The 17,544-nt window shown below is 36.8% G+C and overlaps 1 protein-coding gene across 1 annotated transcript; it reads right to left on the bottom strand.

Moving 5' to 3' along the window:
* Positions 1-3,316: 3,316 nt before the first annotated feature.
* Positions 3,317-17,544, bottom strand: LOC121431352. Its single transcript, XM_041628890.1, has 6 exons — positions 17,147-17,544; positions 15,679-15,969; positions 14,451-14,648; positions 6,454-6,558; positions 6,087-6,156; positions 3,317-4,514 (listed from the first exon to the last, which is right to left on the bottom strand). The coding sequence occupies exons 1-6, from the start codon at positions 17,235-17,237 to the stop codon at positions 3,710-3,712; spliced, it is 1,560 nt and encodes a 519-aa protein (XP_041484824.1). The 5' UTR covers positions 17,238-17,544; the 3' UTR covers positions 3,317-3,709.

Raw genomic sequence — 17,544 nt, forward strand, 5'->3', positions numbered from 1 at the left:
ATAAAAAGGCCCTCACTAATATGAACGACATATTCACATCCAAAACATAATTATGCTGTGACTTTCAGAGAGGGGAAGGGGGCACACTTGTGTAAGAATGGCATAATTACATTTCTACATTCCTCACAGGACACACGCTTCTTATATTTGCTGTAAGTAATAATGTATATTTGGACACGCAATACTGTATTTGCCATGCATGTGAGGACCTTTGTGCAAGGAGGCGCGAGTTTACTTGCCTGCTTTGTGTATGTGGCAGTCAGTTTGCATGTAATTTGGGGACACTTTCTCATTCTCTTCGTTGGATTAGCGGCACTTAGCGACAAACGCACACTCACACCCACCCACTCATCGACATGCACACCCACCAATCCAAAAACAAACACACAAACGCACCCTCACCAAAACACACTTTCACCCTATCGGGCTCAGACACTTTGTGATAACAAACAAATTAATTTAGGAAGTAGCAGTGAAAGTACAAGCTTTGTTTAAAGTAGAAAACACTTTTTAATTATTTAGATTTGTACATGATATCACGATTTTCAACTATGTGGGTGTGACGTGCTATCCGGGATCACACATCTGGGGTCCGTTGCAGAAAGAGCTGCAATCAATCGCAACTCTAAAACTCATGCGCAACCTGATTTTCAACCAATCAACAGCGCGCATTTGGGACTTGCGATTCATTTTTTGGCTTGTGTTTAAACGCAACTCTTTCTGCAACGGGCCCCTGGGCCCTCGTTTAACAAAGAGTTGCAGTATATCCGAATCATTCTCAAATTGCGACTGCTCATTTTTGTGTCGTTAGGAGATTTTAGATCAATATGAATTTTATTTTAATTTGGATTTATCGGAACTCTCAGTTGCAGGTATCAAATATCACGGCCCGAGGAGGCAGGGGTGCCAAAATTTTACACTGCAAAATCTGCGGTGTTAATTCAACACCAGACCGGAATCTATATATGACCAAATTTGAGAGGTGTTAAAACAACACCGGTTTGAAATTAAAATCGATGCTGTTTCAACACTAATTGGTGTTGTATAGACGCCCATCTGGAATTATTTGAAAACCAAACCGGTGTTGATTTAACACTTCTCTGGTGTGGTCAAATATAGATTCCGGACTGGTGTTAAATTAACACTGAAGTTTTTGCAGTGTAGCAGGGGGTGCTGTGTTTGTTAAACACCACAGTCAGCAACCCCTCGGAGTCAGATTTGTATGCTTAAATGTCGACATTCGACAATAATCACCTTCAATTCGGAGCGAAAATTATTTCATTTTATATTTGTTGCTTGCTTGTCATTTTTTTTCAAAAACAAGCACCCCCAAATCAGGCAAAATCATTAATCAGGCCACAGTACTGTTTAGATAATACAACAATATAAGAAGAATTGAAAAGAGTAATCGCAATAATGCAATTTTACTTTCCATATTTAAACACAGTCAGATTTCAGTGACTGACCATCCAATGATAGATCTTATCAAATATTAAAGGTCAAGTCCACCCCCAACAAACAGTTGATTTAAACAAAAACAAAATCCAACAAGCATAACATTGAAAATTTCATCAAACTCAGATGTAAAATAAAAAAAAATTATGACATTTTAAAGTTTCACTTAATTTCACAAAAAAGAATGCCCATGTCTGCATGCAAATGAGGGGACTGATGACGTCACCCACTCATTATTTCTTTTGTATTTTACTGTATGAAATGTTCTATTTGTTCCTCATGAAAATGTGAAAAGAAATTTTATTTTTCTCTGAATAATTATGTGGAATTACCATTGTTTTAACATTTCATAGATCAGTCAAGTTGGTCCTTATTGTCAAATTTGTAAAAAAAAATGAAGTAGTGTATAGTTCAGCATTGAAATATAGAATAAATAGTGAGGGACATCATCGACTCTCTCATTTGCATGTCACTGTGTTCTGCATGTAACTGTTTGTAAAACATAAGCGAAACTTAAATATGACTCATCGCTTTCTTATTTTACATCCGATTTTGATGACATTTTCAACAAATGCTTGTTGGGTTTTCCCCTACTGATTCACATCAACATTTTTCTTTGGGTGCATGGGACTTAAGTTCTCTACAACTCTATAAGATAATCTCAATAGAAATATATATTTATTTACATTCATAGGCGGAAACCCCAGGGGGACGTGCCCCCTACTCCAAATAGTAGGGGGCACAATATCAAATGTCCCCCTACCATTTGTGGTCTTTTTTGATGGTAAGAAATACATCATTCAAAATCGAAATAAAACATGAATTTTAGGACGAGATGACCGTACTTTTGTGATGATAACCTTTTTTTTTTGCTTGTCAAATTTATTTTCGTCGAAATGACCTTAAGTTTGGGATGATATTCTTTTTTTTTGCTTGTCGAATTCTCCAGCCCCTTGTCACTCTACCTTTTGGGAGTGATTTCCGCCCCTGTTTACATTGCACAAATCTTAGTGTAAAATCTGATAAAAGATCTTTAATTACTTAGTAAAAATCTCACTGCGTACACACGTCAAAAACGAAAAAGATGTTCCATATATCGTAAACAATTTAAACATCATACTGACACCAGTCTATACACCGCAAAAATTCCGGTGTTGATTTAACACCAGCCCGGAATCTATATCTGTCCACATCACAGAGAAGTGTAAAAACAACGGCCCGTTTGGTTTTGGTCTAACACCAGAAATGTGTTTATATAACACCAATTAGTATCAAAATAGCATCGGTTTGATTCCAAACTGGTGTTATTCCAATACTTCTCTGGTGCGGACAGATATAGATTCCGGGCTGGTGTTAAATCAACACCGGAGTTTTGCAGTGTATTGTACTATTTTTTAACCTATTGGCTTCTTGATTATCTAATAAATCTTGGACAAGGAAATCCTGGGTTAATATGTCAGTGCGCATCCTGATTTGTGCATGCTTATACACCTAAAGGCGACCGCACACATTACGATTGGTCTGCGACCTGATGTCAGAATAAATCGGGAAAAAAATATAGTAGAATTTGATGTTAATTTGATGACTTGGAATATCTTACTGTATAATGTTCTTAATCATCGTACGAATATAATTATGTTCAAATCTGTGACTATTTTACCATCCTTCTTAGAATAAAGCGAATTTGATATCTAGTCGTAATGACGTCATAGCAGTCGCACGATTGGCTACGATTTGAAACTAATTTGGCCTTTACTCCAGAATAAAGGCTTGCAATCTTTCAAAATGGTTATATAAGTATTCTTTCAATTGATTTTAACCTCAAATAAAATGATATGTTCCATTCATATTTTCAGAAAATGAGCAAAATGTGATTGTTCCAAAATCGGATCACGAACAGTCGTAAGATGTGCGGTGGCCTTAATAATTACGTGGTTTGGTTGAATGATGCAAACTTCACTTCCTCGGCGTATTGAAATTAAACTTTATCTTTCCTCAGCTTTGCTTTGGGAAGATTAGCCACATCTAAGTCGTCTCGAAATTTACATTTTAGCCCATCACTTCACCAACAGTAGGCCTATCAACAATGTGCTAAAACCATCATGTAAAAATCTTGAAATGGTACTGAAACTGCAATGTTGGCTTTGAAATACATTATACCCGACAAACATCAATTTGGCACTGCCTATAACCATGAGAACCATGTTAAACTCAAGTATTCCTAGATCATAGTTCTATGGTAAACAACTGGGGGCTAAATTAAATCAAGATACACGCCATCACTATCACCAGCGTCTAAAGCAACATTGGTATTTGGATCAGTGTGGCTGATGGGACGTCGAGGCCCTTGGTGCTGTCTCATTACACGCGCATTCTCGTACACCTCTTCCCCATTCACTTCATTTGGGGTGATATAGTCCACAGAGTCTGTGTGCTTGAGAGAACTTCTCTGTACAGCTTGCCTGCTTAAATCGTGGCTTGCTCGTCGATCATCACTTTCTGGTGCCGTCGGTGGCATCCTTGGAGTGTTTGGCGTGGTGCCCACCTGGGTATTCTGGTAAATCCCGTCCGAAGGAAGAGGCAAGGACGACGTCTTCTTCGCTTGTTGTTTCCCGACAGCGCCATCACCGGCAGGGGATCTGTTGTGGCGCGGAGAAACAGTCTTACTCGCATGTCCTTTATCATGCTTGCCAACTTCCTTTGGAGCAGTCTTTACGTCTTTATTCAATTTTTCATTCGAGCGGCTTAAAGCGATACTGAGAGAATTTTGATAGAACGTCTCTTCCGGTGTGAGAGCAACTTTAATCGATGGCGGTGCGGGAAGTCGGGGTCTCTCGTCCACACGTTGGAGGGTGAGACCTTGATAGGTGTTCTTCGTCGAGGAAACGAGTGTCGCATCTGGGACAAGGTAGTCACTCTCAGCTTCACCTTCTTTATCTTTTACTTTCTTGCTTGGAGTCGTCTCTTGGACCTGAGCCTTTGTTTTGTCGAGTGGGAGACTGGATTGGCCTGGTTCACTTGAAATGTCCGCCCTTCGCTTTCTACGTTTCTTGCGAGTTCTATTTACACATAAAAATAGAGGAGATAAACAACAATCACTAGATGCAAAGCAATTTGGAGGGAGGGGAGGGGGGGGGGGTAAAGAGCGGGATATATTGAATATATGGTAGGTTTACAGTGAAATTTATTTGACGACATGGCGAGATTTATCTTACCGTGTCGCCCTATGAAAGAAAAGGTGCTTGACGGCATGTCAAAATGTAAAAAGAATGAATGTTTGTAAAAGATTGTAAGTAAAAGATTTATGTAAATAATTTGATTCGTTGTTTTTTTATTTATATTATGAAATAAAGGTTCTTTTTTATTCTCTGGAGAAAATAATAATGGTCTTTTTCGATACATCAAAAAACATCCGTTGCAGCCAAAGGCTGAAATTGCAAATGCTAGTACAAGGTTAAAAAAAGGACATATAAATTGACAAAAAGCGCAAATATAGAAACAAGGTACATATTATATATGAATAAAAAAATACATATGAAAAAGCCAGCCAGTACATAAGAAAGAAAGAAATCTTATCAGTATGACTGAATGTAAAATTTGCGAAACAATTACCACACAACGATTTTCTTTTCATGAATCGATTTTGCAAGATTATGGCAGTAGGTCGAGCAGTCTCTACTGATACACATCTCGCTGTGTAACTGATAAAATAGTTGAAAACGGCTCTTTAGAATATTCGAGGGTTTGCCTGGGTTTTTTAAACTGCCGGTCCTATATCAAATAGATTGACTCCGATCACATTGCCATTGCCAAGCTCGTCAGTGTTTCGTTTAAAAACGAAATGAATTAGCTAGATTAATTCAATGAGGAGTTTATGATTCCATAACGGATTCAAGAGCACAATAAATGTATTTAAATTGCCTGTCAAGAGACAAAGAACAGCTGGGATGTCTTCTCCGTATATTGTTGAACAGAAACAGCAGTTTCGTCCAAAGTTTTGGAGCTGACGAAAAGTTGCAAAAATATCGTTTTTCAAGGGTCCAGGACGAAACTATTGTTTCGATTCACCAATTTTCGACAAGGACTTAGGGACGCACCATTAAATATCCGGGGAGGGGCCTGGAAGTTTGTTTATAAAAAAAATTAAAACTTGACTCACCATCAGAGAAAAAAAAAATGGTCCACTGACACAAGAATAATCTGAAATGTAAAAAAAAACCTTGTCTCTATGGAGTCAGGAAAAAAAAATGCTCAAAGAAGAAAAGGAGAAAATTGCATCAACCCAAACTTCCAGCCCCCACCCCTGGGTATCTAATGGTGCGTCCCCTATCTTCGTTGTTCATTGCCATGAAGAATATTTGCCAACACCTTTCTGTGTTCTTGAATCGATCGCGCTTCGTGGAAACGGGACTCCATACTACGTGATCGGAAAGAGGAGCCGTGGCCGAGTGGTCTAAGGCGCCTGGCTATGTATGGAAAGTCCAAGGTTCGATCCCCGGCCACGGCACCTCATGCCCGTTAGCAAGGCATTAAATCTGTAATGATCTTTTATCCTTTCAAATAAATGGAAATGCTAGATGCATTAGTGGTAACTAGGTGTGAACTTGTTGTTTAAAAAAAATGATACCTACGTTACTATTGCGACGATGATGATGATGACGACGAGAGTAACGACCACCGCCAGACTTGCTATGATGACCGCTTAAAGAAAGAACAAAAAATTGAAAGGTAGCTACTGATATGACACGAGAACAACGCTTTAATCAGCCGACACACGTTTTAACAAATTTTAATTTTGTCACTATAACTGACTGAAAAAATGAAGGGCAAAATTTGAAAGACAAAATCATCTTCAAGATTATGGTCATCCCTGACGTGACTGGTGACGCGTCACTGGCAATCACTGTATTAAGCCAAATTCCTTTGTTATGTACATTAAACATTGAATACATCAATTCCTTTCAAATCCCAGATTTAATACATCAATAAAATACTTACGTAACGTAATGTCTTTATGGGGTAGCGCAGTCAAAATGGTTGTCATCTGGGAAGTTGTCTCAGTTGGATCTGTTGAACTTGGGTTGGTGACCACTATAGTTGGGTCTGAAGAAGGAAAGTATAATGAGCAGTCATGCATTTGTAATCATACTTCATCAAAATATTAATGACCACCTTCCAGGAATCATATTCTCGTTATTGAATCTGCAAACAGTAAGCACAACCTACATGCCACTGTGATTTCGGTAAATTTCCGATTCGTCCACTGCCAATCCGTCCACTCACTACATGGTCTACCTTCATTTATTCTAATGCCATTCCGTCCATCAACATTCCGTCTAATAACCATTTGGTCAACTCATCACTTCGTCTAATCACCAGTTCGTTTATTTCCATTTCGTCTAATAACCAGTTGGTCCAATACCCGTTTTCTTTTCCTTCATTTTGCTCAATTGACTCTTTAGTTTAATTAGACCAAACGGTATATGGACTAGATGGCCATTGGACCAACTGGTTATTAGATCGAATGGCATTAGACTAAATGAAAGAAGACCATTTGGGAGTGGACGAACTGATGGCAGACCAAATGGTAGTAGACGAGTTGGCAATCGGACGAATTGGCAATAGACGATTTGGAAATAAACCCGTGATTTTCCAGAACTTTGAGAACTTCACGACATGCGTGATCGATCGTACGTCAGAGCCGAAACTTTTCGCTAAATAGCTCGTAAACTTTCCTAAACAGTGCTCCATTTTTTCAAAACCTAGCTCCTATGTAGTATCCCATATTTTTTTAGTAACCATCTGGAATAAAATTATTGGAAATGGTTTTTTGACTGATTTGAGTAGGTATGGGTGTCAACAATTACCATAACAAAGTTAGGAAGAATACGGGTTGGGGAAAGTGCTTTTTTTCAAGGTCAAAGGTCAATGACCTTTTTAAATATACTGTATCATGGTATCTCCCAGATAAAATACTACAAGTTGGTGATCATGGTGTCAAAATGCACAGATTCTTACAAGAAGATCAAATAAAATCAAATCAAGTACCTACAATGCTCATTCACCGATGAAATTCAAGGTCAAAGCCTTTCAAAGGTCAATGACCTTTTTTACACTATATACCATATAAGGTATAGTGGTATCTCTGAGATGAAAAGGCACAGGTTGGTGATCTTGGTGTCAAAATGCAGAGGTTCTTACAGGAAGATCAAATGAATTAAAATCAGGTCCCCAGAATGCACATTAACCAAAAACATTCAAGGTCAAAGCCTTTCAAAGGTCATCGACCTTTTTAAAAATATATACCATATACGGTATAATGGTATATCTGAGATGAAAAGGCACAGGTTGGTGATCTTGGTGTCAAAATGCACAGATTTTTACACGAAGATCAAATCAAGTATCCACAATGCTTATTCACCAATGAAATTCAAGGCCAAAGCCTTTCAAAGGTCAATGACCCTTTTACATTATATACCATATACGGTACAATGGTATCTCTGAGATGAAAAGGCGCAGGTTGGTGATCTTGGTGTCAAAAATGCACAGATTCTTACAAGAAGATCAAATAAGGTACCTACAATGCTCATTTACCAATGAAATTCAAGGTCAAAGCCTTTCAAAGGTCAATGACCTTTTTACATTATATACGGTATAATGGTATCTCTGAGATGAAAAGTTGCAGGTTGGTGATTTGGTGTCAAAAAGCAATTTTTGCAAGAAGATGAAAAGGCACAAAATAATCATAAAGAATTAACCTTCACCTTTGATATACAGAGTCAAAGGTCAAAAGTTAATAAATATTTATACATCCATGCATGATTTCCCCCCCCCCCCAAAAAAAAAAAGATAGTAATTCATAATTATTATATTCACATTTTATTTGTGAATTATAGAAAGAAAGATACCTATTTGTAATGAAAACTTGGATGTTTAATAATTTCACTCTGAAATAAGGATAAATAATGGCGGCCATGGAAAAGATATTTAAGGGTTAGAAGTCAATCAACTATATCAATAACGTCAGGGAATTTAAGTAAATAGGTCGATAACTTGATAACTTCATTGTATATAGTGATTCTGATGCACTCTAAAAAATGAAGTGCTAATTCAGCTCTTAAAGAGCGTGTCTCGTGACTGCACTTCGAAGTGCTGATTTTTCTCGTTCAAATTTGAACTAGACAAATCAGCACTCCGAAGTGCAGTCACTATACACGCTCTTTAAGAGCTGAATTAAGCGGCACTTCATTTTTTAGAGTGTGGGAAAAAGACCGACCTGCATGGAAAATGAACACAAATTTAATAGTTGATTCCTTGACCAATGATGACGTCAAAATACAAGTTCGAGGTGAAATCGATATCAAATAGCACTTTTTAATATATATTGTAGTAATGCATTGCCAAAAGTGTAAAAAAAAATCATGTACGATATAATCTAAAATGGTGAAGTTGTCTAAAGTAGGAGCATTTACATATACATTTTATAAATCTAAATCAAGGTACTAATTTTTCTGTAGCAATAGGTCTCTTACCTCAATTGCTACAATCAATACTATAAACTATAACTTAATCTGTAAATGGTAAGGATATGCCTAACCCTAATAGCATGCATCATCTAAGAACATTTTCATATAGCTAGGGGCAATGATGAAGGATTAAAATAAGACAATCATTAGAGCTGCAGCTTTTGTCATAGTAAATGAAGATAAGTGTATCAACTTCAGCAAAGAGTAATTAAACTTTTGAAAACCTTCTGACATTTTCAGGACTTTAATCTGGCCCATTTCAAAGCCTAATAAAGTTCTGTCAAGGGATATCAGACCAGGGTCTATATTATTGCTGATATGTTGCATAGCTTGATTCTCAAGAACTGGACGTGGTGCTGTAGGAGTTTTGTTAGGTCAATGGATGTGTACTTTTAAGCTATTATCTCCTTTTGAATTTCATTATCATATCCTATGCCTAATTTGTGCATGATAACACTCAGTTATTCTGGACCAAATAATGATCCTTGTACAAACTGACACCTAGTAGAAATAGCATCATGGGTGACGTACGGCAGAGAGCAGGTATGAAGTTTTGTCCTGCAACATTAGCATCACAAGAGATTCTGGCAGCTCGCAATGAGAGGTAATTAATAATAATACGGGAATTCATCTTTGTTGAAGTTGATATACATGCAGCTCTAATGATGGCCTTCACTTCATCATCATCCCTCTGCTGTTTGGAAATGCTCTCAGATGATGCTAGCTGTGACATGAGAGTTAGACCTATCCTACCCATTTTCAGAAGATTCTTGTACAAATCTTTGCATTTTGGCACCAAGATCACTAACCTGCGGTGTTTTATCTCAGAGATACCATTATTATTATCTAATGTCAAAAAGGACATTGACCTTTGTCTTTGAATTTTAAGGGTGAATATGCATTGTCGATACTTAATTTCATTTTATTTGATCTTCCTGTAAGAATCTGTGTATTCTGACACCAAGAACACCAACCTGCGCCGTTTTATCTTCGAGATACCAGTATATAATATGGTATATAATGTAAAAAGGTCATTGACCTTTGGCCTTAAATTTTATGGGTGAATATGCATTCTATGTCCTTAATTTTATTTTATTTGATCTTCTGATCAGAATCTGTGCATTTTGACACCATGATCACCAACCTGTGCCTTTCCATCTCAGAGATACCATTATACAGTATGATATATATAATGTAAAAAGGTCATTGACCTTTTGAAGCTTTGACCTTGAATTTTATTGGTGAATGTCCATTCTAGGTACTCACATTCATTCTATTTTACCTTCTTGTAAGAATCTGTACATTTTGACACCATGATCACTAGCCTGTACCTTATCATCTCAGAGATACCATTATACAGTATGGTATATAATGTAAAAAAGGTCATTGACCTTTGAAAGGCTTTGACCTTGAATTTCATCGGTGAATGTGCATGCTAGGTACTTAATTCTATTTTATTTGATATTCTGGTAAAAATTTGTGCATTTTGACACCATTATCACCAACCTGCGCCTTTCCATCTCAGAGATATCATTATACGGTATATATGAAAAGGTCATTGACCTTTGACCTTGAAAAAAAAACACTTTCCCCAACCCGTATTCCTCCTAACTTTTTTTGGGTAAATGTTGACACCCATACCTACTCAAATCAGTCAAAAAACCATTTCCAATAATTGTATTCCAGATTGGCTATTTTGAGGTCTAATTTAGGGATACTATATGAAATATGTCGTTAGTATCTATTTCTCTGATCACTGTCCGTGATCAGGGCCCTGTTGTACAAAGAGTTACGATTGATCCGATCAATCGTAACCCTATGAAAATCCATTAGTGTCATAATTTTTTCTACGAAAAATTGGCACAATGTCCTTTTTATGCAAAGAGAAGCGCAGTGAATTTTCAAGAAAACAATGAATGCATGAATATACATCACAGCTAGAAAATATTTTGAACAAACATGCACAATAGATGTTGACGTTGCTGGCCGTCCATAGTTGCGATTGATCGGATCAATCGTAACTCTTTGTACAACAGGGCCCTGATATATCACATTTCGCAGTTCATGTCTTCTTCAATAACTATACACATAGTCCAGTAGAACCACATGACTGTCAAGTTGGGTATATATGCAATTTTCTTTGCTCAAAATGGTGGTATAGGGTGTCTTTTTTATTCCATTGACGTCACAAGCCACGCCCACTTTTTTGCATTCCTCTAATATGATTTGTTCTATCTTACATAATAAACATATCATGTTTGGTATCAGATTAAAGCTCACTAAAAGGTAAATGTAAATATATGGATCACATGACATTTTAGCTATGTACAGGTTTTTCAAAGGTCATTAAGTGTCATAAAAGGTCAAATTAGCACAAAAAAAGGTAATACAACCATGCCTATTATAGGTCCATGATACAACATAATTCGGAACCTCTCACATTGTGAAAGCAAACATGAATCATATTATATGCATTTTTTTGCTACAATTTGTAGTAGATGTTGTACATATTAAGAATCTGACGGGTGCCACCGTAGCACTCTTCGGCAATAGTTTATTGACTTCATAAGCCACGCCCACTTTTCACATTCTTCTTAATTGTGACTTTTCTATTTTACTGAACAATGATAGATTTGGTACCAAATTAAAGCTAAGGAAAGTTCAAAAGTAAATCTATGGATCTCATGGTATTGAAGGCTCGTCGACGTTAATTCAAGGTTATTTAATGTCAGAAAAGGTCGAAGTGGGTCACAAATGTAATTTTTTTCACTTAATGCAGAATTCTCGTGTTGAAATACAAAAAGTGGAGTATCATATGCATTTTTGTAATGCAATTTGAAGTTTAGGATGTGTATATTAAGAATCTGATGGCTGCTACCTTGCCATCCTTTGTAATTTCTTTTTCTTACTTTATGAGTCTATATCCCCTACTTTACAAAGGCATATCATTTTGATGGAAAATGACCTGTCTACATGTAATTTGGAATAAACATACCATGTTTGGTATCAAATTCAATCTAATGAAAATTCGAATGCAAATTTATGCATCATCGGATAATGAAAACATGTACAGGTTCTTTAAAGCTCGGTTAAGGTCTTAAAAGGTCAAATTAGTGCAAAAAATAACAAAATATAATTCAGAACATGATTGAATCTCTCTTTTTTATTACAGTCAGTATTGTTTAACAAATTTTCGGCATTACTCCTATTTGTTTAAGATCAGTATGCTCGATCTGTAATGAAAATCATAAGATCAGTATGCTCGCTGCCCGGAAAGCAGTAGATGGCAGGTTCGAATCCCACTGGTTCCAATTTCTTCTGACTTATGATTTATTATTTTCATACAGATCGAGCATACTGATCTTATGATTTTATTACAGATCGAGCATACTGATCTTAAACAAATAGGAGTAATGCCGAAAATTTGTTAAACAAATTATAATTTCCTCCTATAAAAAGCCTCTTAATTTACAGTCAGTATTGGTTATCTCTTCTCTTGTATAGAGATGATTCAGTGTAGGGTCCATGTAAACAGAAACCAATCATCATTATGCAGCTTATTGAACATCGTTATCAAAAGGCTGACGTGGAAACTATTAGCTATCTTCTGAAGATGTCGACGTAGAAAGGGCGCTTGTACATTCTCACTGTCGACACATGCCTTTATTTTGTTCTGCCAGAATTCTTTTCGGAATTAATATGAGCTTGCGTCATATTGAAGGAAAAATAATTGGCATTAAAGACATGGAAGCTAAGAGACATTTATGTTGACTGTGCACTGCGAATGCCCTAACGATCAGGTTGTGATACCGTATACTGTATCCATTCGGCAAGGGGAAGATTTCCACATTGTACTAGATGTTCAGATAAGATAAATCTATGGAACCTGATGCAGAAGAAGTGAACTGGACAAAAAAAACTATGATTTATACCCTCTCTCATTCATATATTATGGAAATATAACAGAATATCTCGCGTACTTCGCATTTCTTCATATTAGTTAGCACGAAGTAAGATGATCCAAAGACAACAGTTTTACTCTTAGTTAGCAAAAGAGCACGTCAAAGGGGCTCGTCTTCTGCAGATGTAGCTCCAGAACAGCTGGTCAGATTTACTCCCCTGCAAGGCTGCAACTACCCTTTCCATGTTTGAATGGACAGTTCAAGATGTTCCAGAGCTTGTTCATACATATTCGTTACTCCCAACGAAGTGATATAACGTGTTCCCTGTATAAAGCATGCCATTGTCACCATGTTCTAGGGCTGAATATATTTGCCGATGTGAAAGAGAGGCGTGGCTTATACGTCATTTAAAGTGCCTGAGGGTGCCAAGGTGGCGCCTGTCAGATTCTCAATATGCACACCTTCAACTATAAGTTTAATGAATAAATGCAAATTATTACGTTTCTTAGAAAATATGAAATGATCAGAATCGTAATGGCGTGTTATTCTTCGTGCCCCAATAAGACTTTTAAGACCTTTAAAGACCTAAAAATGACCTACACATGTTTCAAATGTCTGATGATCCATATATATGCCATTGGGATTTTCATTCGCTTTATTTGATACCAAACATGATATGTTTATCCCATATTACATGTAGATTTTCCGTCCAAATGACATGCCCATGTGAAAAGTGGATGGGTTTCATAAAGTAAGAAAATATGACAAATTGGCCATGGATGACACGGTAGCACCCATCACATTCTTACACACCCTCTTCTCCATCTTTCAGTAAAAATGCCTATAATTCTTGACTTGTTTGTATTTAAAACACTAAATGTTTTGCATTATATGAAAAACTATGTTTGGAACCCGATTCGACCTTTTATGATCTTAAATGATCTTTTACTTAGTATACTTGCACGAGTCTTAATTGCTATGATATCAATATATTTCCTTTTGAATTTTCCTTAGCTTTAATTTGATACCAGATATCATATGATTATTCTGTAAAATACAAAAGTCAAAGTTAAGAGCAATATGAAAAAGTGCGTGTGGATTATGATGTCGATAAAAAACAGTTGCTTTTAGAGTGCCAAGGTGGCAACCGTCAGATTGTTGATATATGCAACCCTTTGGGTTCAAAACTGCACCCCTAAATTCAAATTGAACCCCTAAGGGTGCAGTTTTGAACCAGCAGGATGCAAAAAATGAACCCCAGCCGCAGGGTTCAATTTTTGAACCCATAGGGTGCTGATTTTGCATCAACCTTTCGGGGTTCATTTTTTAACCTTTATTTCTTAGTGTGAACATGATATGTTTATCATGTAAAATAGAAAAAAATCCTAATTGAGAGCATTGTAAAAAAAAGGGCGTGGCTTATGACGTCAATAAAAAAAATGCCCAAGTTTTTCAGCAAAAAAAGTGCATAATTATATACCCCCACTTATGGTCATGTCAAAATTTCGATCATAATTATCTACCTAACACTTGAAAGCTTTCTAACAAGGGCAGTCGATTCTCTTACCAACGCACGCTGGAGGAGGGGAAGTCCAATTGATATCGAGCGTGATATTATCCACCCACCAGCATTGGGATACTGTGGGACCATCCGCCTCCAATCCAGATGAACAGTTGTAAGTAACCGAACTACCAATCACAAAATCATCGCCTGTCCGGGATCCGTTAACCGGCACACCCGGATCTTCACATGTTCTTGCCGAGGCTAGTAAAAAAAGATCACGTTTTTAATAATATCATGATAGTGTTTTTTTTTTTTTACTGATATTCAATAATTATTTTTTACATTGCACGACACATTTGCTAATCTTCTGCAAGGAGCATGCAACAAATTGAATTAAAGAAACCAACATCTTGAGCAGTAGCGTACCTAGGATTTTCCACATGGGGGGGGGATCGTCCGCAAATAAGGTCTTCAACCAAAAATAAAGGATTTCGTGCCAGAAAAAAATGACAAGCAAAAAAAAAAGGTCCTCAACCGAACGTGAAGGACCCTGCCCACCCCCCCCCCTCCCCTCCTGACGAGTAGTTGAAGACTACTCGTCAGGAAAGTAAATAAGTAAGTAAAATCAATGAAAGATTTAGCCAGCTTTGCGCGGGAGGGCATTCGAACATACCCCTTTGCTTTATCTTTCTTTACATGATCACTGTGGCTGTACGCTCAAAAATACACAGATACCCTTTTTTTTATTGAAATGAGTCAAATTTTCCGCGCTTCAAAATAATGGAGAGGGGGAAACACGCTCTTCTATATAGCTCCGCCTACACTATTAAAAAAATTCCTACTAAATAAAAACAATAATTCCTGCAGCAGAGTCTCAAGAACACCTGTAATCTTACCATGCTTACTGCAATGTGTAAGATAGTACATGCATTTGTATAAAATTACAGAATAGATATTTGGTGTATGTAACCTTACAAATTTATTGTAATAACACCGTTTTCCTCCTTTTTAAACAGACCTCTTCTATGAATTATATTTAAAAATGTATAAAATCTTTCCTGATTTAAAGAATTACAGAATTATTTGGTTGCTCCTTTCTGTAAAATCTTCTGTTTTTCTAAGTGTATTGGCCTCATCACTGCCGCTTCCCCCCAAATCATTAAGTTCTGTCTATATGGGTGGATCAAAGAAATACATTCAGACAACAATAATGTTGTCCCAGCAAATATTGTGATTTGTTATGACTTATTCTTTTAAGAGATTAAATATGAACATATCTACTTTTACTTACTTTTGTACACTGACACTAGCATACCAGCTCCGCATGATAGCAACGGATTAAAGGGACAACTTACGTTACATTCATTGAACGGAACAGAGGTATTTGCAAAAAAGTTCTCCTCAAGGTCTTCATCTAGGCATATACAAGGGATGAGAGCGAGCGAGACAAGTGTCTGAATGCCCAAAAATTTAGATCCAATCGATTGACAACGAGAAAAACACTCATAGGATGCGCGCACGTCCCTGCCATAGATCATCAAATCCACCAACGTAGATTCGTTAACACAAGCAACAAATGATTCTGCATAGTAAACAAGAACAAACACAATAAAGTCAGTAGAATCGTCATTTTCCCCTGACACAATTTTTAGTAATGGCAGGACTGTTAGTGGTGATGATGCTAACAACGATGATAATATTATTGATAATATAGAAATAATACCGATGATAATAATAGTAATAGTAATTGAATTGAATTGAATTTATTTCCGTTAAAAAACAGATAACAATACATATCAAATTATACATATGGATTGGTAAATAGAAAACGGGAGGATGGCCCTACTCAGCAGCATCAATCATGGTGCTGCTGGTCTACCGGGGGTCCTCATATAGCATAAAAGAAAATTACACAAATATAAATTATACACAATATAAAAATAACATACCAAAACAATAAGAAATAAAACTAATCGGTCATAACATCTAGCCCCCACTCCCCTACGTTAACACACCCTACATTGTCCTGGCTTTTGTGGTTGATAATGTCATTATCAACCAGGAGAAACTATCCACATTTTTTATTAATTAACAATCTTGCCACAAACGTTTGAAAAGAGATTATTTGTTTACAAATATATATATATGACGAATACAAAAGCGTGTATTTCAACAGCTGAAAATTTACTTATTGTGATTTGTTAATTGTTTTAGGGTATATCACCTGTACAGACCCGAATTAGTTTAATCTTAGCTAAATACCACTAATGCCCATTCGTCCATTTTCCAGTTTGTCTCCTTTCATTTGGTCTACCATCAGTTCGCCCTTTATCCACAGGTTCTGATTGCCATTTCGTCCAATAGCCAGTTGGTCCAATAACCATTTAGTCCATTGGTCTGTTTGGACTAAGTGTTATTTGGGAGAAAACTAAAACGGGTATTAGACCGACTGGTATGAAACGAAATGGTGATAGACGAACTGGTGATTTGACGCAGTGACTATTGGACCAATTACTGGCCATTAGACGAAATGTTGATGGACGGAATGGCATTAGACTAAATGAAGGTAGACCATGTGATGAGTGGACGAGTTGGCAATTTCCCTCTTTTATATAGTGCTCGTCATACATAATGTTTCTGCTGCTCACAAAAGCCAGGATAGAGTAGCCATACTGCTACTGCTTCTGCTACCTTTTATTATAATCTTTCATTCTCTTCTTTCTTAGTCTATGAAATACATACGCATGTTGTATACATACCATTTCGCTCGATACTCTCTGTTGTCATGTGACCCAATAGGCATATCCATATTAGCAGGAAAACCTGGGCCAAAAGATTCAAATTATCCATCGTTGGTTCGTCTCCTACTTTAAAACTTTGAAGATTAAACTGACGACATTAATGATTTTTTGTTTAAACTGGCGAAATTCACGTTTCGGCCTGTAATTATCTTTCATACGAAACCCAAATTTAATATTATATCCGACACATTTTAGCTCAACGAAAACTTCAACAGCCAATACATGTTTGATAGTCCTAAACTAACTTCTCCGGAATCCTGGATTGTTCTATCACTAAACTAAAGCTGTGTCTAACTTCCGCACGAGACCAATTATCATTGGTTTGGAGGAATCTATCTTTTGCGCCAATAGTTACT

This window comes from Lytechinus variegatus, chromosome 17 (assembly GCF_018143015.1).
Source record: "Lytechinus variegatus isolate NC3 chromosome 17, Lvar_3.0, whole genome shotgun sequence".
In the NCBI taxonomy this organism is placed as follows: Eukaryota; Metazoa; Echinodermata; class Echinoidea; order Temnopleuroida; family Toxopneustidae; genus Lytechinus; species Lytechinus variegatus.